Genomic DNA, 23,670 nt, shown 5'->3' on the forward strand with positions numbered 1-23,670 from the left:
AAATAAACAGATTTTAATATCAATTGCAGAGGCATAGCAAAACGTGGTGAGAACATAGAAGACAGAACAGCAGGAGAATATGTAATTAAACAATAGACTTAGGAGTCTGACTGGCTGGGTCCCATTCTTGGCTTTGCTACTAGCTGTGCGTGATCTGTAGAGAAGTTTCTTAACCACACCAAGCTGAAGTTCCTCATCTGTGAACAGGAGGATAAAAATAGTACCTACCATGAAGATCTTCGGAGATAACATAAATAGCTTATTACAGGGGCTACAAATAAATAACACTGGGTGAATATGAGATTAGTATTAGAACTAACCACCTTCTAATGTCAGAGAGGACTTCATGTGGAGGTGCCATTTGACCTGGATCTCAGAGGACGAGTAAGCATTAACCAGGAGAAGAATGGGCAGGGAAATACAGTAGTCAAAAGCAAGGAACTGTTAAAGTGCCTGATATTTCTGCAGAATAGAAAAAAGTTATCTGGGTGTGGTGGCTCACATCTATAATCCCAGCACTTTGGAAGACCTCGGCGAGAGGATCACTTGAGGTCAGGAGTTTGAGACCAGCTTGGGCCACATGGCAAGACTTCATCTCTACCAAAAAATAAAAAATTAGCCAGGTGTCCTGGTGTGTGCCTGTAGTCCCAATTGCTACTTGGGAGGCTGTGGTGGGAGGATCGCTTGAGCCTGGGAGCTTGAGGCTGCAGTGAGCCATGATCATGTCACTGTACTCTAGCCTGGGTGAAAAAGCAAGACCCTGTCTCAAAAAACAAACAAGCAAAAACAAACAAACAAACAAACAAACAACAGCAACAACAACAAAAAACCAAACCAAAACAAAACAAAAAAGCAAAAAGTTTTGGTGGTGTATTGAGGCCGGTATGGGAAGAGATTGGTTTGTCATTTGTGTTTTTAAGATGGAATTTTTAAATGAAATAACTGACTTCCATTCAAAGATGGTACACATTTTGACATTCCATTCATCTTCCAACATATAGCACTGATAGACAAAGAAAAACATAGAAAGACAAAAATGGATAGTTAGTCTCAGAAACATGGTAAGCATCTCTATGGATCAGAAATGAAAAATGCAGCGTGACTGAAGCCATGAGCTGGATGGGCACCTGGTCTGGAAGCAGGAAGTAGTTTGCCTCCGCCTGTAGGTTAAGGGATGGGGGTGTAAAAAATGTTCCACTAAATGTGGGGAGAGCTAGGTTCACTCCATGATGACAATGGAGCTTCCCCACTTGTGAAAGGAGCTAAAGATAAATGGAGGAAACAGTTGCCAAATCACTGCCTGAGATGACACATTTTGCTAGTTGTGGGCCTTGGGAGGAAGGAGATACAGACACAGGCGCCAAACCGGGAGCTAAATTTAGTCACCAACTGGATCAGTGACAGAATATACAGATGTTTCTTGACTTACCATGGGGTTATGTCCTAATAAATCTGTAATAAATTGAAAATATCTTAAGTTGAAAATGCACTTAATACACCTAATCTACTGAACATCATAGCTTAGCATAGCTTGCCTTAAACATGTTCAGAACACTTAAATTAGCCCACGACTGGGCAAAATCATCTAACACAAAGCCTATTTTATAATAAAGTGTTGAAAATCCCATGTGAAGGTATCATACTACGTATTGCTAGCCCAGGAAAATATCAAAATTCAAAATTTGAGGTGCAACTTCTACTGAATGCATATTGCTTTTTCTTTTGTACTATCATAAAGTCATTGTAAGTCAAACTATCCATCATACGTTGGGGACCATCTGTGCAAGATTCTCTATGATTAAATCAGGATATTATTATAGAACTAGTTTTGCAGTAAATGGAGGTAACTTCTAAACCACAAAAGAGAGAGCCATAAGCACAGATTGGAAGAGAGAGAGAAAGTGAGAGTGTTTGTGTGTGTGTGTGTGTGTGAGAGAGAGAGAGAGAGAGGGAATGCCATATAGACAGAGAGTAAGGCAGAGAAAGAGAAGACATAATACTTTTTCACTTGCAATTCTGCAAATTTAAATTCTGTCATAGCCTGGATATTTGTGTCCCTCCTATTCAGTCCTCACAAATTTATACATGGAACCCCTAATCCCCAGTGTAATAATTTTAGGAGGTGGAACCTTTGAGAGTTAATTAGGTCATGAGGGCTTCACCCTGATGAATGAGATTTGTGCCCTTATAAGAAGAGACCAGAGGCCGGGCACAGTGGCTCACGCCTGTAATCCCAGCACTTTGGGAGGCCGAGGCGGGCGGATCACAAGGTCAGGAGATCGAGACCATCCTGGCTAACTCGGTGAAACCCCGTCTCTACTAAAAATACAAAAAATTAGCCAGGCGTGGTGGCGAGCGCCTGTAGTTCCAGCTACTTGGGAGGCTGAGGCAGGAGAATGGTGTGAACCCCAGAGGCGGAGCTTGCAGTGAGCCAAGATCACACCACTGTACTCCAGCCTGGGTGACAGAGTGAGACTCCATCTCAAAAAAAAAAAAAAAAAAAAGAAAAAAGAAAAAAAAGAAGAGACCAGAGAGAGATGACTTTTCTCCCTGGCCATGTGAGGATATAATGAGAAAATGGCCATGTGCAAACCAGTAAGAGGGCCCTCACCAGACACCAGCTCTGCCCACATCTTGATGTTGGACTTCCCAGCTTCCAAAACTGTGAGATAAATATTTGTTGTTTAAACCACTCAATCTATGGTACTCTGTTACAGCAGTCCAAACTGACTAAGACAAATCCCAGAACACATTTACAAATAATAATGTTAAGAAAGATAGAATACAGAATAAAAAATTAGAAGATAGCTTAATCTTAAATTAAATAAAAAGTTAAAAACTCGACAAAATGTTTAAGTACGAGGTTCAAAGAAACTTTTAAAAGTTTTTGAAGAAAAATCAGGCACCAATAATAAACTATCAGTTGGTTTTGAAAAAATTTAGAAATATCAGAAAATGCCTTCCTTGCAATAGCTCAATAGATGGCATAAACATTGGATGCTTTCAAAAAAGAGTATTAGTAACTTGGAATTAGATTTGAAAAATTGATATAAGACGTAAGTAGCATAGAGAGATAAAGAGATTAAAAAAGAGCTAAGATATGAAAAAAAATCACTCATCTCTAACATAAATCTAACAGTAGCCCCAAAAGAAGAGAATGAGGAAAATGGCAGAAAAACACTATTTGAAGACCTTTTAAAATTTTCCATGCTTGAAAAAAGATGCAAGCATCAATTAGAGGATTGAGCAGTATAAATAAAGATAAGTCCATAACAAGAAACATTGCAGTAAAGTTACAGTATCTCAAGGATGATGAGAATGCCTTAAGAGAGTGAAAAGAAAAATCAAGTACAATGAATGATAGACTGAGAGCAGAAATCTGATCAATATGACAGTTGTTAGAAGACCAATGATCAAAATAGTCAAAGTGCCAGGGGCGAAAATACTTTTATACTCACCTCAATTATTGTTCAATTTTGAGGTGAAAATAAAGGCATTACAATATACACGGAGACTGAGAATTTACTACCTATGGATTGTCATTAAAAGGGACTATTCAAAGAGGCACCCTCCTAAACAGAAAAGTGGATCCAATGGGAAGCTATATGATAAATGAAACAAAGATGATCCCAGAAATAGGAAAACTTGTGAATTCTGATTGAGAAATAATAACTTAATCATAATAAATTTATGATTAAGAATAATAATATGCTTACCATTTTTAATGGAAAAATAAATATGTAGACTGCAATAACAAGAGAGTAGTCATTCAAACAGGAGTTACAATATGCTAAGTTATGTTATATTTATGGTGAATTTAGAAATACTAAATTAAACATCCGAGAAATCGCATGTGAGAAAGAAAAAAGGGAAAAATAAAAATAAACGAAATGAATGAAACCAAAACCGCAAAATAAAAATGCTGTTAAATGTAAGCAGATTAAATTCACCTATGAAAAGGCACAGATAATCTTGTTATATTAAAAACATCAAAATGTAGTCATATGGTCCTTATAAAAGAAATGGCAAAAACCAGCCAACAATCACACGGAAGTTTGAAAATAAAAGGACAGAAATACTAACAAAGTTGTAACTCCAGCAACAAAAATTAAAGAGTGATATAAAAGATTTGGAAAACAAAATTAGCAGTTTTGCTTTAAGTTTACATAGACTGTGATTTGACTGTGTCCCCACCTCATCTGGAATTGTAATCCAGATTGTAATCTCTGCATGTTGAGGGAGGGACTTGGTGGGAGGTGACTGGATTATGGGAGCAGCTTCCCCCATGCTGTTCTCGTGATATTGAGTGAGTTCTCATGAGATCTAATTGTTTGATTAGTATCTGGTGCTTCCTGCTTCTCTCTCTCTCTCTCCTGTCACCATGTAAGACGTGTCTCTCTTCCCCTTTGCCTTCCACCCTGATTGTAACTTTTCTGAGGCTCCCTCAGCCATGCAGAACTGTGAGTCAATTAAACCTCTTTTGTTTATAAATTACCCAGTGGGTAGTATGTTTATAGCAGTGTGAGAATGGACTAATACAGAATGTTTACAAAATTTGATTATGTAATAAGTCACAAATAAATGCTAATAATTTCAAGAAATTGGTATCATAAAGATCATATGTTCTGAACAAAATGCAATGAATTTAGAAGTTTAAAAAAATGGTGAAAATTTTCCATATGCTAAGAAACCTATAAATACACACTCCAATGTCTCATTCTAAAGAAATGATTTAGGATGGAAAAACAAGGAGATACAAGTAAAGCAAAATTCACAGTAAATGTATAACTCTGACTGTTTTATTATAATAAAAGCAAAGAATATAAATAAGATAAACATCACCTCTAGGAGCTGGGAAAAGAATAACAGAGTAAATTTTTAAAAAATTTAAATAAATAAGGATAATAAGAGCAGACATGAATGAAAGAGAAAAAAAACAAAGAAACAGTAGAAGGAGACACAGGAAAGATTTATGAAATTCTGAGATAGGAGACTAAAACATATTCCTGGTTGTAGAGAGCTAAATTTTATATATTGCAGGAGGGTCTGTAAGTAGGACACTTTTGAAGAAACGTGGGAATATCTAAAAAGTTAAAGACGCACATATCCTATTATCATGCAATTCCACTTCCAGACACATACGTAGCCCAGAAAGACACCTGCATATATGCACAATGGAAGTTATACAAAATTGTTAATTGTGACATTTTTGTGATAGCATAACACTGTAGATAATTTAAATGTGCATCAATAGGTAGAGATAAATTGTGGCATTTTTCTTCACTGCAGCACTATGCAGCATTGAAAATGAACTAGAGATACATGTATCAATGTGAAAACATTACAGAAACATAATAGTGAAAATTAAATGTCTGTGTTAATGTTATTACTTATAGTTTTGTTAAAATATTATATATAGATAGTAAAAATGCAAGGGAGGCCGGGTGTGGTGGCTCGAGTCTGTACTCCCAGCACTTTGGGAGGCTGAGGAGGATAAATCTCTTGAGCCTATGATTTCGAGACCAGCCTGGGAAACAGAGCGAGAAAAAAAAAAAAGCAAGGAAATGATCAACATCACATTCAGTTAGTGTAATGTGAGGAGAATGAGAGAGAAATGAAAAAGGGAAGAGGTACACAGAGAGATAACAGTATACTTAATTCCCTTAAAAATCATCTCAAAAGAAAAAAAGCAGAAAGAAATGGATGATCAATGAGTTAGAATATGAATATAATTGAAGCCTTCGATACTGTATTGTTGACGAGCTTTCTAAGTGTGTATCTGTATCTTACTGCAATAGAAGGGTTTAAGCACAGAAGCTTGGTTTTGAGGGAGGTCTGTGGCAATCTCTGTCCTTTGGCAGTGTGCCTTCCTGTTACTATCATGACGCCTCTTTTCAGTGAAGATTCTTGAAAGAGTAGTCTGCAACGCTGTCTTTATTTCTTCCATTCCCACTCTTCTCTCAACCCACTCGGACTGGTCTTGTAGCCCCACACAATAGTTAAACTGTTTTTGCCAAATCTCTAGTGAATCTGTCCTTTGTTTTTTGTTTTCTTTTCTTATTTTTTTGAGACGAGTCTTGCTCTGTCACCCAGGCTAGAGTGTGGTGGCATGATCTCAGCTCACTGCAACCTCTGTCTCCCAGGTTCAAGCAATTCTCCTGCCTCAGTCTCCTGAGTAGCTGGGATTACAGGTGCCCACCGCCACACCCGACTGATTTTTGTATTTTTGGTAGAGATAGGTTTTCACCATGTTGGCCAGGCTTGTCTTGAACACTTGACCTCATGCTCTGCCCGCCCCGGCCTCCCAAGGTTCTGGAATTACAGGTGAGAGCCACCGTGCCTGGCCAAGAGGGGCTTGTCCTTTATTTTTTCACACTGACCGTATTGGAAGGTTTGGACCTACCTTTCTCTTGTATTCCTCCCTCTGCTCCACGACCACCTTCTCTCCTGCCTCTGCTTATTCCTGCCTCAGCTTCCTGAGTAGCTGGGAATACGGGCACCCGCCACCACGCCCGGCTAATTTTTTGTATTTTTAGTAGAGACGGGGTTTCTCCGTGTTAGCCAGAATGGTCTCGATCTCCTGACCTCGTGATCCACTCGCCTCGGCCTCCCAAAGTGCTGGGATTACAGGCGTGAGCCCCGCGCCCGGCCCCTGCCCTACTTCTTAACAAAACAGCAACAATGCAAACAAATCCCCTACCAGTCTACTCTGCAGAGTTTTATTCTTGAAATAGCTCTTGTGGCTATGAGAGTTCAATGCCAGTATCTTGAAAAGACTCAGAGCAGTGCCTGGCACCCGTCAGCATGATATGATTATTAAACTTTATTCACGTTTCTTTTTATATTTCTTTCTTTCTTTCTTTTTTTTTTTTTTTTTTGAGACTGAGTCTCATATTGTCACCCAGGCTGGATTGCAGTGGCGCAATCTCGGCTCACTGCAAGCTCTGCCTCCCGGGTTCATGCCCTTCTCCTGCCTCAGCCTTCCAAGTAGCTGGGACTACAGGTGCCCGCCACCACGCCCAGCTAATTTTTTGTATTTTTAATAGGGACAGGGTTTCACCATGTTAGCCAGGATGGTCTGGATCTCCTGACCTCGTGATCCATCCACTTCGGCCTCCCAAAGTGCTGGGATTACAGGTGTGAGCCACCACGCCCAGCAAGCTTTATTCATATTTCTTAGCTGTCGTTGTGGTTTTTAAAAATAAGAGATGGGGTCTTGCTATGTTGTCCAGGCCAGTTTTGAACTCCTGGGCTCAAGAGATCCTCCTGCCCCAGCCTCCCAAATCACTGGCATTATAGGTGTGAGTCATCACCTCACACCCGACCTCTGTCACTGTTTTTAGTTCTGCTTCTATTATTATTATTATTAGAATGTCTGTTGTCTGTCTCCATTATTCACTACTATGAGAGATTATTTCAATTAATGTATTAAGTATTATTTAAGGTGGTTAGTCTTCTGAAAAATTAAGCAAACTTTTCATGTTTTCACAGGTAAATGTTTATTAATTGGATGCTTTAGATTCTCCTTTAAAAAGTTGAGTCTAGTTTTCCGGGAAGGATAAAAAACACTTGTGATGTCAGGGGTTTCTGGAGAAACATCCCTAACAGCTCTATCAGTGCTGTGCCGATTTGGTACGGCTCTAAAATAGTCAGGAATTTTTGTGGCTTGGTTGTTAAAATACTGGTAGCTTGAAATTGTCAATGATGTGAGGGTTTGTACCATGGAAATTGACAAAATCCACAAGTTAGGGCTCCTGCAACCAGAGAGCCCATTTTACCAGCATATCACTGTATAGTTTTTGCTAAAGACTAGGATCACTGTGAAGTCTGATGTAATGACAGAGCATCCTACTGTGAATTTTAATACATCTTGGGGTAAATTTTGCTTGCAAGGTTTAACAACTACTATATGGATTATAAGTCAATATAGTAGTTGCCTGTAACCTGGGCATTAGTCTCATCATTCAACATCAAAGGGGTTTCCTTTGTGTATTTTCTACTGTTCTATGTGTTTTTGAGTGATTCGTGGCCAAATGAAGTTTTTGAACCATCTTTTAAAAAGTTAAAGAAAAGGTCGGGTGCGGTGGCTCAAGCCTGTAATCCCAGCACTTTGGGAGGCCGAGACGGGCGGATCACGAGGTCAGGAGATCGAGACCATCCTGGCTAACACGGTGAAACCCCGTTTCTACTAAAAAATACAAAAAACTAGCTGGATGTGGTGGCGGCGCCTGTAGTCCCAGCTACTCGGGAGGCTGAGGCAGGAGAATGGCGGGAACCCGGGAGGCGGAGCTTGCAGTGAGCTGAGATCCGGCCACTGCACTCCAGCCTGGGCGACAGAGCGAGACTCCGTCTCAAAAAAAAAAAAAGTTAAAGAAAAATACACTTCTTCAATAAAAAAGAAATACATACTTTCAAAGAAAATTTTCCCCTCAATTTTAGAACCAAGTTAGAGCAAAATTAGATTTTAAGAATAATGTTTTAGTTTTACCTATGGCATTCAAACTGGAAGAAAATAGAATGAGAAAATATCTTACTAGGCTCTGAATATTTATGATGATAACAAGTTATAATTTCCCCTATTGAAAAACCATCTCATAAAATGCTCAACTGGTTGCTTGCTTTTTTTTTTTTTTTAACTTACCTAGTTAAAAACCACATGAAGATCTTTTTGAAACTGACTAGTTCGCGGGTTCCACTTCCTGTTGTGAGGAGTAAAATCTATCTTAGATGCAATAAAGTTCTCAAAGATTGTTTTCATTGTCTCATGTAAACCAATTTAGGTTTCAAATTCATGTATATTAAGTGAAACCGAAACTCCCTGAATTTGTTATTTCTATAATGCAGTCTGTTTCTGGTCAGGGAAAACAGTTTTAACAGTTAATAATTTGCTTTAAGAGAATTACTGTCAGAACAGGGGTGACTCAATGACCCAATAACTAAGCTACCCTCTCTAAAAAAAAAAAAAAAAGACTTTCTTTGAGTTGGGTGCCCGCTCTGCTTGAGGTATTGTTCTCATCCCATCCTAGGCACAAGAACATGGTGTAGAACAAGGGTTGGTCTTGGGCAGAATTGAGACAAAGCTCACATTTTGGGGCTTTCCCTGGAAGTAGCCCTAAGGTTTGAAGGTGGAGCCGGAAGGCTCCAGTCCCACTGGGTGCTCACAACGAATGGGTAGAGAATACTCACTGGTACCCAGCTGGGAGTGATGGAAGGAGCATCACTTCCTCTCTGCCTTGGCTGATCCCATTGCTACCCTCCAGGGACTTTTCTCTCATTTGTTCATCTGAAGGCTGCTCTTCTTGTTTGAAGTAATGTAATTTCATCTTGCTCATTGGGGGCCTGAGCACTCTAGGAATGACTGTTAACAATGCCCTTTTCTCCCTATTAGCCTCGTTCTTGGTTTGTCTTAAGTGCCCCCTAGGAACTCCTGGACCCCAGATTTCCCAAATCTTATCCAGCATCTATATTCACGTATTCTCTTCTTTGTCCTTAGTCCTGGCTCTCAGCTAACATTTAGCCACTCAAATGATATACATATTTGGGCAAAAATATTTTGCCAGTAGGTACTAGTTGGGTTTTACTGATCTCAGAGAATTGGCATATCAAAAAAAGGTCCCAGGAGATGATTTGAGGGAATGACAGGAACTTTAGAACACAAACAGGTCAGTGTGGGAGATATTTGTGAGGTGAGGCTGAGACTAGGTCTTTTTCATGATAACTTGCCTGGATTTTAGTAACATGCCATGATTATAACATGTCTATCTTTGCTTAAAATTTAAGGCAATTATTGCCATCTTTATGGGTGATTAATTTTGGGGGGGGATAAATTTTACTCTAACATTTGTCAGATGAAATGTCAGTGCAGTATTTTGTGGGATCTGTATTTCCCAGGAAATATAATTTAGACACTTTAGCTTCATTATAATTGCTGAAGGAAACATAAATCATACTTATACAAATCATGATTTTTTTCTGTTTATTAGATATAAAGTATTTGTTTATGTCAACGATATAATATTATATTACATATACTCACATAAAGGAATGTTGTTCAGTTCTCAGAGGATTTTCACAAATAAATCTTGTCAAATCTTTATAAGACCTATAGGATTAGAATTATTATCAGTATCTTCATTTTATAAATGAAGAAGCAGATTCAGAGGGTGCTATTTTCTTGGGCAACACAGCTACTAATTATAATAGCCAGGAATTAGGCCAGGTGCCGTGGCTCAAGCCTGTAATCCCAGCACTTTGGGAGGCCGAGACGGGCGGATCACGAGGTCAGGAGATCAAGACCATCCTGGCTAACACGGTGAAACCCCGTCTCTACTAAAAAAATACAAAAAAAAGTAGCCGGGTGAGCTGGCAGGCTCCTGTAGTCCCAGCTACTCGGGAGGCTGAGGCAGGAGAATGGCCTGAACCAGGGAGGCGGAGCTTGGCAGTGAGCTGAGATCAGGCCACTGCACTCCAGCCTGGGCGACAAGGCAAGACTCCGTCTCAAAAAAAAAAAAATAATGATAATAATAGCCAGGAATTGGTTCCAGGCCTCTGGATTTAAAGACCCTCTCCTCTTTTCACTGTCATATCCCTTCTTCAAACATACAGTAGAACCATATACAATAGCTATGAGATCAATAGTTAGATATGTAGAATATAAGCCAGGCATCTCTAGAAAACATTATAAAATGCTGTACTAAGATTGCATACCAAATTTAGAACTGCTTTTCATTTTTACGCTTTTTTCCCCCTGAGTTCTCTAACTGTTAACAGAAAAGGTTATCTTTCAAATTTAAATCAATTCAGCTTAGATATTTGTAAAGAAAAAACAAAACTTCTTTAAGCAAAATTTTTTTTCTCTCTACACACACAGACACACACGTATTTGAAAATACTTAAAAATATTTTTTATTTTTGCTGGTAGTCTGATTCTATGTTTGTTTAAAATGTATTGTGTAAAAATTGTATATTTCATATATATTGTCTTATGTCTTATTTGAAGATTTGAAGAGCTAGTACAGAATAGTAGGTGGTAGCTAATTTATCTTCCATAAAACGTGAGAAATATTCAGAGATATTTCAATACAATTCTGTAAATAAGAATTTCCTGATAAGGAGGGTTGATTGCTACTGAACTCTCACTAAAAGAGGTTGTGGAATTTCATTTTCTGGGATATTTAATTCATGTGGTTTAGGTGTAACCCTATGTGGGAGCAGGACTATGAACGGAATAGTCAAGTGACTCTAATATTTTGAGATTGTAGCAATTATCCTCCAGGTTGATCTGAATAATCATTGTTATTTAGAAATTGCAAAAGAAGCAGATCTATTTTTCCTTCTCTCACAAAAACACAAAAGGGGAAATATTTTTTGATTTTTAAAACTTCCGTGAACACTGTGCTATCATAACTAAAGTAGTAGTGAGAGAGCAGCTAGTGGGTGGGAACAGGAAACATTAGTGATAAAAGCTCTGTGACATTTTTTTTTTCAGGTTCAGCTCAATGTATATTGATTCTAATTAGCACATTTTGTGCCTCAGCTAGTAGCTCCCCGTTAGCTCTGCCTGGAGAGGTTTTTTTTTTTTTTTAGATTCCATCCTGCTCATAAACACTGCCACCTCCTCCCTCCTTCTCTCTTTACAAATGTTACAACACAATCAGAAATTTCCTCTTTTCTTTCCTTCCTGCATTTTCAGCAGGTTCCCTTGCGTCAGAAGCCGAGGAGGAAAACTCAAGGTAATTAGATCTCCTTTGTTTCTTTATCTCCTTTTTGTGTGCGTTGAGTGTGGCTTTCCTCCGGGATGCCTTCCTTGGGATCAGATTTTTGTCTCTTAATGCTAATACGAGGAGGTGGACGGCAGATTAATTTTTGGTTATTGTTGAATTGATTTTAAGAAATGACGACATGCTGTTCATTTGGATTAATCCCTCGTGGTATGTCGAAAGAGCTTAGAAAAACTGGCAGTGAGTCGGGAAGTAGCTGTGTTTTGAGGTGGCCATTAACCCTTTAACATCTATTGCATAACTACGGCTGTTATTGTTGAGAGGAGCGATGTTACTGCACTGATATGCCTGTCAGCCTTACGATTTTAATTATTTTCAACTTATTCTTGGTGAATACTATTCTTAGACTAATACTTGCATATCAGCCCCGCTGCGCTGTTTCTTTGGCTGTATCTTATACCTTCTAAGCATCAAACGAATGTTTAAAAATAAAACAGACACATGGCTTTTTTTTTTTTTTTTTTTGCATTGGTTTTGCATAGGCTTTGCATAAATCTTGGTGAAAAATCCAACTCCCTGGGGGGGTTAACAATTAAAAGTTGCCTTTCACTCTGTCACATAAATCAGGATAATACTTTACCTACCAAATCAGGGTAATACTTTACCTCTTCATGTAATCGTTGCAGGTTTTCTCACGATGAGTCGGAGGAGGATATCGTGTAAAGATCTGGGCCATGCTGACTGCCAAGGGTGGCTGTATAAGAAAAAGGAAAAGGGAAGTTTCCTAAGCAACAAATGGAAAAAGTTCTGGGTGATACTGAAGGGGTCGTCACTGTACTGGTATAGCAATCAAATGGTGAGTCTGCTTTCTTCCTCCTGTTCCCAGCCATTTTAATGAGGGGCACGTTAAAGGGATCAGGTGATCCCTGTGGGAAAGTTAATTTTGATTTCTGGGAATTGGAGCTGAGTAAATAAACAAATAAGTTATAGAAGCCATTTCTGGTCCAGTAGATATGTAGGTTATGCTATTGTGTTTTATGGAGAAGAAACCCATCCTGTTTGACTACCCTGGTTGGGGAGGAAGGGAGTGTTGACGTTTACATCCTTGCTAAAGGAGACTTTTAAGTTCTGTTATAATGTTACTATTCCATGAGCGATTGTAATAGTTTCAGGATTTATGTGGGCATCACATAACATAGCACCTTTACATAGTTAAGGTCTCTCTAGTAAAAGGAGACTCAGCTTCACGACCTACAAGGGTATCAATTGATTCAGTTCAGAGAAGCTTTTTCAATTTCTCCTCCTTTACTTTCTTCTTCCTCTTCTTTCCCCCTGACCTGCTTTATCAGATGGGTTGGTTTGGAATCACTAACCCCTATGCCAGCTTTGCGTTGGCGACGGTCACCTCTTGTCCCCTGGTGTGCTCTGTAATGGCATTAAACTAGTCGTGCTTAGACAACATTTGAAAAGATCATTGCCTAGTTTATTCCTTAAAAAGTCAGTATACTGTTGTGATCTGCTTCCCAGGCTAGTTTTCTGTTGAAAATGGCTGGAAATAAAGTGATTGTTAGAAAGCGTGCTGATCTTTCATGACCTGAATCCTGTTGAAAGTGATGATGTTGTTGAACGTCAAATGAGGAGGCGTTTCCAAGGAGGAATGCTCTCCACAAGCCCCAATGAGGTTTGATTGCTGCCCTCAGGACAGTGAGAGTCTCTGTGGCACTGTGAAGATCAGCATTGGATGGCCTTTAATCAATTAAGGGAAAAGTACTTAGGAGTTGCTTATAAGCCAGGAAAGTTCTTTTTATGTGACATTCTTCTTGTGAAATGACGTGGGCATGCCTGTCATTCAAGCAACAGAGCTGTACATCATGTAACTTTATACATGCAAAATAAGTACTGCATATGGTTTGTGGGCCAAATTTTTAGTTGATGCATTTACCTTCACTAGCCACTAATTAATTTTTGTTACTCACATACCCCTGGGCACCTGTTCATTAAAGATTTGGTTAAACCGGACCCAAATCCAATTCCAGTGCTGGGAATAAGCACACTCCTCTCTGCTCCTCTGCCTCCAAACTTATTGCCCCAGCTTCACCTCATGAAAAATGTGGCACAAAGCTCCTCTTTGGGTTCCCTAAAAATACATTTTTTTTTCAAGCATTTGGTGAGTTATAACAACTTTATCAAAGTTTTAAGGGATTCACAAAAAGTCACTGGCAGAGTGTGCAGTTTTCCACTGGCATCCTTTTTCTCTCTTTTCTTCTCCTCTCCTGAACACATTCTTCATCTTGTCTAGCATGAATGGTTTTTCCCAAATTAAGGCAACCTGGGTCTGCGGTCTTGCCTTCTATTGTAAGAGAATTTTCCTAAACAAATACAGCTTCCTTCTTTTTTTTTTTTTTTTTTTTTGAGACGGAGTCTCGCTCTGTCGCCCAGGCTGGAGTGCAGTGGCCGGATCTTAGCTCACTGCAAGCTCTGCCTCCCGGGTTCACGCCATTCTCCTGCCTCAGCCTCCCGAGTAGCTGGGACTACGGGCGCCCGCCACCTCGCCCGGCTAGTGTTTTGTATTTTTTTAGTAGAGACGGGGTTTCACCGTGTTAGCCAAGATGGTCTCGATCTCCTGACCTCGTGATCCGCTCGTCTCGGCCTCCCAAAGTGCTGGGATTACAGGCTTGAGCCACCGCACCCGGCCAGCTTCCTTCTTAAGAGGAACTAGGGTTAATATAAATGTCTCTTTCTTGTTTCATATTATTTCAGACCCCTGTTTTGGGGTAGTTGTGGCAAGCGATTGTCCTCTTCATCTTTTATAACATGAGAGAACCTGCTGATTTACCTTTTAATAGTGGTCAGGGCATTTCCAGAGGTTGTTAGAAAGATTGGATGCTGATAGAGCTTGGCATGTCTGTGGGAAGTAATAGAGCTTGGATAGAAGCAAGACGTTCATCTTCTCAGGGAATCAAATTATTCAGCAAATATGTTCTGTCTGCTGTCCCTGTCTTCACAGAATTTAAAGGAAGTTCTTCTGAACCACACAGGCTTCCAGATTGGGTTGGCTTGGCCTCATCAGCTCATTCAGCTTATGATTCTCTTAGAGGAGCCTATTTTAGGCATTAGGAACTTCATGCTTCCACAAGGAGCAGCAGTGTTGACAGACTAGGCTAGAAAGAGGAAAGGGATAGAGCCTTAGATATACTCACGCATTCCTGCCCTGGCTTGCTTTCATGGCAATACAGAAAAAAATATTCAGGTTGCAAAGCATGTACTTGAATACAGTTAGGTTAGCAGCATTGAATGGAGAATAAGCTTGCCATTATCTGGCTAGGGAACTATAGGATTAAACTAATGGTATGCAAACTAATGGTTATAAAACTAATGGCATGTAGAAGAATTCTTCTTCTCTCTTCCTCCACCACACACACACACACACACACACACACACACACCCTGAATCTTAATTATATGTTTATTGTGGGGGAGAAAAGGCTACTCAATGAATACTTAATTAGCAGTCATATTCCTCTTGTCTGTGTGGACATCAACTGTGAAATAAGACCCAAGCATGTCCTGTCAAGCCAAGAAGCTTTATTTACTTTCTGCCGCTTAAAAGAATTCAGATTCAACAAAGTCACTCTCAAAGCACCTAAGCCTAAGCACCTAAGAGCAGAATTCTCATTCTACCTTCCATGTTCCTTAACCTTGGGTTACGACCAGCCCTGTCCCTATACGTTCTCGTATAACCTAATGCTGAGAGGTAGCAGAGTACATAGCATCTTAGGAAGAGCCACCTGTTACTTGGTGTCTACCCTAGGCCAAGGGATAGATGATTCAAGGTATTTTGCATATATGCTCTCATTTACTCCTCAGAATCACCCTGAGAGGTAGTAATTGTCTCCACGTTTTGAAAGTGGGATAGACTGAAATGCAGAGAGATTGTGTCAATTATCCTAAGTCACACGGGAGTAAAGGGTAAAAAACAGATTCACATTCAGGTCCCTTGGACTCCTAGGCCCATGACTTACAGCATACCAACCTGACTCCCTCTGGGGCCAGGATCCATGACACAATTAAGACCACCCTGTTTTCTGCCTTCAACGGGGTTCTGAGAGAACAGCTGTAGAAATGAAATTTAGGGTAATTCTCCTTTGAAACTACATGTGATCTCATTGTCATTGACTCTCTTTGCTTGTCTCCTCTATCATTCCCTGACACTGCCTGGGAAGACCAGCATCGCCTCTCTTCTGTTTTGTGCTGTTGTTACCCAGTGACCCGATGCATGGTCTACCTTTTTCTTTCACCACACATTGCTGCTTCAAACTGTACTACCCAGAATTCATTGAGAACAGTCAAGTCCAGAGGCTCATCTGCCATTTTTCACACCACATGCTATGTGCTTAGAGTGTGGTGCAGCACACAAGATTACTCGCCAAGTCCTACAAAACCATATGCAAGTTTAACAGCCGTAGAAATCCAGGCTGGTAAAATCGTGGATTTAAAAATCCACAGTTTTGTTTTCCCATGCCCTTACGAGAAAGTACAAACTCACTTTCTGGTTTGTGGGAATCACCTTAACTGGTAACCTTTCTTACTTCCTCACACTTGTCAGCCCAACCCATTTAAAGATGGCACTTCTTTCAATTTCTGTTAGCACATGGTCTGGCTTTCTCTAAGCCTTCGCATATGCTATTTCCCTGCTCAGAAAACTCTGTCTCCATGCCCTGAAGTCTTTCTCCTATCCAATTCCATCAAGCTTATCCCTCCTTATAGGTCACATTTTAGCTTAAATAGCCTTCTTCTAGAGGCACGTACCTTCTCCCCTGACCTAAATTTGACTTCCTCTCTGCTCCCTGAGTGACCTATACTTTTCTTTTCTTTCTTTTTTTTTTTTGAGACAGAGTCTGGCTTTGTTGCCCAGGCTGGAGTACAATGGTGTTATCTCGGCTCACTGCAACCTCTGCCTCCCAGTTTCAAGCGATTCTCATGCCTCAGCCTCCTTGAGTAGCTGGGATTACAGGCATGGGCCACCATGTCCGGCTAATTTTTGTATTTTTAGTAGAGACAAGGTTTCACTATGTTGGCCAGGCTGGTCTTGAACTCCTGACCTCAAGTGATCCACCTGCCTTGGCCTCCCAAAGTGCTGGGATTACAGGTGTGAGCCACCTCGCCTGGCCTATACTTTTCATACTATCATACTTGTCCTCATTTTTGGGTACTTGCTTGTCAGACTTGCTGTTTTCCATAAGTGATCATTTCTGTAGGACAAGATCATGGGTATATCTTCAGCAACTTACTCCGTGTCTGACAGTTAATAGGCTCTCAATTAATAGTTCTTGATTTCATATATAAATAAGAATTAAGAATCTCTAGCATTTACATTGCCCATGGGAATTTCGAGAAATGGAGTCATGTGTGAGGACTGATTTTGACAGAAAATAATTTTCCAGGAGAGGATTTCCACGTCTGTTTTTAAAAACAGATACGGGAAAAGGAGCAATCTGAATTTGCTAGAAAGGCCCAAGGTTCGGATTAGGTCCTGCGCAGCTGTTCCCATTTTGCTAACACATTATTAGGATCTTTGAGGAGTAGAGGTGGGAGACGTGCATTCTGGGGACTAATGTGAACAAAGGAATGAAAATATAAATGAGCTGTGCCAGCCCACTGTGTTAGTGATTATATTGAATTCTCATAATAGCCGAGCAAGATAGATTTTATTATTCCCATTTTTCAAGGGAGTTTACTGAAGCTCAGGGAATTTAAGTAACTTGCTCGAAGTCTCATAAGGAGTAAATAGCAGAGCTGGGATTTGAAACAAAGGTTTCCCAACAACAAAGCCAGGCTCTTTTCTCCAGGCTGCACGGCTTCTCCATTTAGAGGTGACTTAGGGCCAGTGAATGGAGGACTGAGACACGTAGTGATAGTGTAGGAATGTAGGTTTGATCCAGCAGGCAGTAGGGAGCTACTGCCTATTCTTGAGCCGGAAGGTGAGCACGTGAAATTGGCATGCGAAAAATATGAACCTAGCAGCAATAAACTGGATATTTTGGAGAGTGAGGGAGCTGCCAGAAGGCCAGTTAGGAGACGGTGAGAAAATGCAGGCGTTCAGACATGAGCTCCGGGACTAGAGTGTGGCCATCGTGAGAATTTAGGACACACTATGCAAATAAAAAGGGGCAAGGTTTGAAGAATGATTGGATATAAGACACAAAAAATTTGAAGCTAAGATAAGCATGATTCCAAGTTTTAGAGCCTGGGGAGACTGGGAAAACAATATGAAAATTGAGGGACAAAGAGTTTGTGACTAAGAAGGGTGGAATTTCATTTAGATTCACCATCGCTTACTTTTTTTGGTTTATTTTAGTTTTGTATGTTGTTTCTTTGTATGAAATTACTAGATACTTGTGTTTTTCAGTTTTCATTTATTGACACCATTTGTGCCATTGCATCACCAGTTCAAGGAAGCCTTGAGGCCCCTGGGCCTCAACTAGAAAAAGTGAATCATCCAACTATCTGTTTCTCTCTCTCTCTTTTTTTTTTTTTTGAGACGGAGTCTTACTTTGTTGCTAGGCTGAAGTGCAGTGGTATGATCTTGGCTCACTGCAATCTCCGCCTCCCGGGTTCAAGTGATTCTCCTTCCTCAGCCTCCCGAGTAGCTGGATTACAGGCGTGCGCCATCATGCCCAGCTAAGTTTTGTATTTTTAGTAGAGACAAGGTTTCACCATGTTGGCCAGGATGATCTTGATCTCTTGACCTCATAATCTGCGTGCCTCAGCCTCCCAAAGTGCTGGGATTACAGGCATGAGTCACTGCACCCAGCCCCAACTATCTATTTCATAAAAACTTTAGACAAACTGAAGAGGTTTGTAGGTTAATATCTGGTTTAGTATATATTACAGAGACTTTAAAGTTTTTCGCGAATCCAACGTGTCTGTGCAATTGTGATTGTATTTCTTCTTTACTTTCTGAATGGTGAAAGTTTTGCATGTTTGGGGATTGAAGTAACTGTCTGCACGAGACGTGTTCCATCTCTAGCTGCATGTGCACTTCATGTGAATTTCAGAGGATCTTATCTTTGGAAGGCATATTTCTTGAAATCAGTTTTATGAGAACCTCTATAGTGAAGATCTAATCACTTTTTACATTGGGCAGAATTTACCCTTGTAGAAAATGTTACTTGAAAGTCAAACTGTTCGCTTTTCATGGGACAACTATTCTGAAAGTTTCAGTAAATATAGAGTACGCTTTTTTTTTTTCAGCTCAAGAAAAATAAAGATGGGATTAACTTTCCCTGGGAAAGTGACATTAAGTCTTCTGAACCTTTCATCGGTAGCTGTAGATTAGCATACATTTTGGAAAATGTCTGAGTGAGTTTACAATAGATTCAAAAAAATTTTATAGGAATTTATGAATACATTAGTCATAGCTTATTATATTCTTTCTCCCCCAGCTCCAACATAAGCAGCGGAGGACGTATTCTTTACTTGTCTGATTTAAGCTGTGTCTCTATATCCTAGAAGTTGGCAGGTACAGAGCATGTACCAGTATTTTTTGAAGGAATTGCTTAATTATTACATTACTTAATTATCAATTAGTTGTAGGAATCAACTAATTAAATTGAGCATTATTGTTGAACACTGACGTGTTCCCAGACTTCTACCAAAATGAGAATTATGGGCTTTTAATTTATTTGAACTCTATATTTATTTATTTATTTATTTATTTTTTGAGACAGAGTCTTGCTCAGTCGCCCAGTCTGGAGTGCAGTGGCGCGATCTCGGCTCACTGCAAGTTCCGCCTCCCGGGTTCCCGCCATTCTCCTGCCTCAGCCTCCCGAGTAGCTGGGACTACAGGCGCCCGCCCCCACGCCCGGCTCATTTTTAGCATTTTTTAGTAAAGACGGGGTTTCACCGTGTTAGCCAGGATGGTCTCGATATCCTGACCTCATGATCTGCCTGCCTCGGCCTCCCAAAGTGCTGGGATTACAGGCTTGAGCCACCGCGCCTGGCCAGACTTTTCTACTACAAAGCATGAATTTTATTGTATGCTGGGATTACAGGCGTGAGGCACCGCGCCCGGCTGAACTCTATATTTATTGTCTTAGCCAAGAATCAGCCTCTGAGCATATCCCAAACAAAACTCTAATGTTTTGAAATGTTTCTTCAAGGTTGGGCGCGGTGGCTCACGCCTGTAGTGCCAGCACTTTGGGTGGCTGAGGTGGGCGGATTACTGAAGGTCAGGAGTTCAAGATCAGCCTGGTCAACATGTGAAACCCCTTCTCTACTAAAAATATAAAAATTAGCCAGGCATGGTGGCTATGCCTGTAGTCCCACCTACTTGGGAGACTGAGGCAAGAGAATTGCTTGAACATGGAAGGTGGACGTTGCAGTGAGCCGAGATCACACCACTGCACTCCAGCCTGGGCGACAGAGCAAGACCGCGTCTCAAAAAGAAAAAAAAAAAAAAAAATTTCTTCAGTGAAGACAATTCAAACTAACCATGTGAAATTGATGAACTTTTGACCAACATATGTTCCTAGAATTTGTATTAGAAAGGAGGATGAGAAGGTGGAATGTTGACATGTCTAGACAGGGCAAAACGTGACATTTCTGCAGCTGTAGGTGACCGGTTTACCATAAGACAATGACTCATGGATCAAAGGGGTAAAAATGCTTGCTTAGTTAACATTTGGAAACCTAAATGTTAGAATGATTGAGGAGTTTCTTGAAATCTGTTACTTCTGACATTGTAATTTCACATGTGTGAAAATCAATTTTTAAATGGGTATTTGGTTTATTTATTGTCTATAATGTATCATTGTGTTCTAACAATTATTTTCGTTTGCAGATCCTTGAATGTATTTCTAAAATAATAGTTCCCCTGTCATAGCTTTATGCCCACACTATCTGTAGTTGGGATAGGCAGTTCTCAATAACTTCTTGTTGCTAACTCCATGTCATATGGGAACAATTGCTCATGTTGCCAATATTATTTTCCTTTAAATTCTTTCCAAACTTTTCAATATTAATTGTGAAACACCGAGAGCCAGGAAATGTTGGTTTCTTTTGTCTTGTTCTCAGAAGGCGGTGATATGCTTGGGCATTGCCAGAGTGAATGCTGTGGTTGGGGTATTTTAGAGGACAGTCTTCTTAGCTCACAGCAGTGAGGTGCCCACTCAGGGGACACAGCCTCCCTCTTTTCTCTGGTGGACAGTGCATAGTACTTTTGTTGGTGTTTCCATAACTTCTTCTTCTTCTTTTTTTTTTTAAAAAGCAACAATATAGAGTCCAACTTCTTGCTTTTTGGAAATTTAAAGTGACTGAAAAATGCTTTAAAAGATTATACAATAGGGTCAGGCATGGTGGCTCATGCCTGTAATTCCAGCACTTTGGGAAGCTGAGATGGGAGGATCACTTGAGGCCAGGAGTTTCAGACCAGTTTGGTCAACATGGTGAGACCACATCTCTTAAAAAACAGCTAAAAATTAAAATAAAAATTGTAAAGAAGGTTATACAGTAGTATGTGCTCATAGGAAAAATTTGAAAATAGAAGTAAGTGAAATAAAAAAAGAAGACGGACATGGAAGCAAACAGAGATGAATAAATGATTTAAGATCATACAGGGTCGGCCGGACGTGGTGGCTCACATCTGTGATCCCAGCACTTTGGGAGGCCAAGGCAGGCAGATCACCTGAGGTCAGGAGTTTGAGACCAGCCTGACCAACATGGAGAAACCCCGTCTGTATTAAAAAAACAAAAACAAAAACAAAAACAAAATTAGCCCGGTATGGTGGTGCATGCCTGTAATTCCAGCTACTCAGGAGAGTGAGGCAGGAGAATTGCTTGTATCTGGGAGGTGGAGGTTGCAGTGAGCCGAGATAGCACCATTGCACTCCAGCTTGGGCAACAAGAGTGAAACTCCATCTAAAAAAAAAAAAAAAAAATCATACAGCTTCCTACCACCATGGCATGAGTTTAGACATTTTGATGTATGTGTTTCCAAGCATTCGTTTCTATGTTTTACAAAAATAAAATAATATTATGCATGATGCTGTTGTCATTTGATTTGCTCACTAAGTAATACCTAGAAACATATTTCCATGTTGATACATGTATACCCACAATATCATTTCTGATGGCTGTAATAATTATATATGAATATATGATAGTTGATTTGCCAATGTGTAGAATGTAAAATCAAAAATGCCTTTTATCCTAAAATCGTTTAAAATAGTTAACAGGAAATAGAGTACATAAGTGCACACACACTAACTTAAATATAAATTAATATATATTGAATTGATGTTTATAGTGCATAAATGTGTATTGGCACATATATGTATGTATATAAATATTAACATATATCTAGATATACATGTGTATAAATATACGTATATGTATATGTGTGTGTATATAATTTGATCATTCTTGAAGCAAGCCAGCAGTAAGGTGGATTTCGGCAGCATGGTATAAAGGACATACGGCACCTGGATTCTAGTCCTGTACTTTATTATGAGGTCTTGTAGCTCTAAGTCAGTGATGCAAATCTCTACGCATCTATTTTCTTGCAAGTAAATGTTGACCAAGAACACCGTCTCTATATTATTCAAAGCTACTTTGAGAAGATCGAATGCATCTAAAAGCAATATTTAAAAAATCAAAGGAATGTATACAAAGAAAAGCAATGTGTTTGCCAAAATATTGAGATTTTAGGATGCAGAAGAATTGTGCTAGGAATTTTCAGACACCAGGAATGGTTTCTCTCAGTGACTATGACCTGTCCTGTGTAGGAAAGTCTAAAAATATACCTACCGACCCCATGTAAAGGATGATTTTAAGCTATAAGACAGGGGAAAGGACTAGAATACATTATGTACTTGTCAATACAGAGTTTTCCACCCTGGAGGAAGAGTTCAGGTAACACATGAGTTAATGGTGAGAGTGTGGGCACATTTCCCAAGCAACAGAATGCGAAGTGGCCCATGGGATAAGCTGAACTTTTCATTAGGTTTGAGGATTTTCCTGAGAAGTCTTTATTTGAAGATTTACCATCTGTCTCGGGCAAGCTCTTTTAAGGGTCAGGTTCCAGCTGCCTCTTCTACAGACAAACTAGACTCATCTGTCACTGTGCTGCTGTGTTTAATCTTCCATGGAGCATATTTCAAGAAGATTTCAAAAGGGAACTATGCAGTGGAAAGTTTAAAAAATATTGGAATATTTCTGTAAGGAGTCAGAATTTAGCGAAGCATGTTTGAAACAATGTCTTTAAAAAAGATGCAAGGAAAAGGCACGCTGCAGGGGAAGATATCCCCGGGCTCACAGTGTAATATCTCTACATTCCCTTGAAAGCGAATGCACCCAATTTTAATTCTCCCTTGATTCTACCCTGATGCTGAGGCTCCTTGACAGCCTGGGCAAACCGCCTACCATCTCTGGGCCGCGCTTCTGTGTCTGTTCAACAGAAGCATGAATAGATGTCTGTTACCTGTGGAAGAGATGGTGCTCATTAGCAGCCCCTCAGCCACTGATATTTTCACACCTTGAATCTTGTAAAACTCACTGTGGCAAATGCATTTTCATTTTTTACTGACAACGATTTCAGAGTAGTAGCTTTAAAATTAACTTTTTAAATGAAGTTTACCATCTTAGCCATTTTTAAGGGTATAGTTGAGTGGCATTAAATAAGTTCCAATTACTGTGCAACCGTCAGCATCATCCACCTCCAGAACTCTTTGCATCTTGCAAAACTGAGACTCTGTACCTATTAAATAATAACTCTCCGTTCCTTCTCCTCCCAGTCCCTGGCAACCACCCTTCTACTCTCTGTCTCTATGAATTTGACTACTGTAGTTCCCTCCTATAAGTAGAATCATACAGTATTTATCCTTTTATGACTGACCTATTTTACTTAGCATAATGTCTTCAGGGTTCATCCATGTTGAAGCAGGTCTCAGAA

The 23,670-nt window shown here is 39.9% G+C and overlaps 1 protein-coding gene across 10 annotated transcripts in view; it reads left to right on the forward strand.

Moving 5' to 3' along the window:
- Positions 1-23,670, forward strand: part of IPCEF1 (interaction protein for cytohesin exchange factors 1) — a 204,807-nt gene that overhangs the window by 101,154 nt on the left and 79,983 nt on the right. For 3 of the 10 annotated variants that reach the window (XM_033234991.1, XM_033234993.1, XM_033234992.1), the window contains 2 exons: positions 11,693-11,732; positions 12,407-12,576. In XM_033234991.1, the coding sequence (XP_033090882.1) occupies positions 11,693-11,732; positions 12,407-12,576 (210 nt within the window). Of the gene's footprint in view, positions 1-4,263; positions 4,461-11,692; positions 11,733-12,406; positions 12,577-23,670 lie in introns of those variants that run through there. The other 7 variants (XM_033234994.1, XM_033234995.1, XM_033234996.1 and 4 more) reach the window with 4 other exon arrangements.

The sequence above is a fragment of the Trachypithecus francoisi genome, unplaced genomic scaffold (assembly GCF_009764315.1).
Source record: "Trachypithecus francoisi isolate TF-2019V2 unplaced genomic scaffold, Tfra_2.0 Lachesis_group15, whole genome shotgun sequence".
NCBI lineage: Eukaryota > Metazoa > Chordata > Mammalia > Primates > Cercopithecidae > Trachypithecus > Trachypithecus francoisi.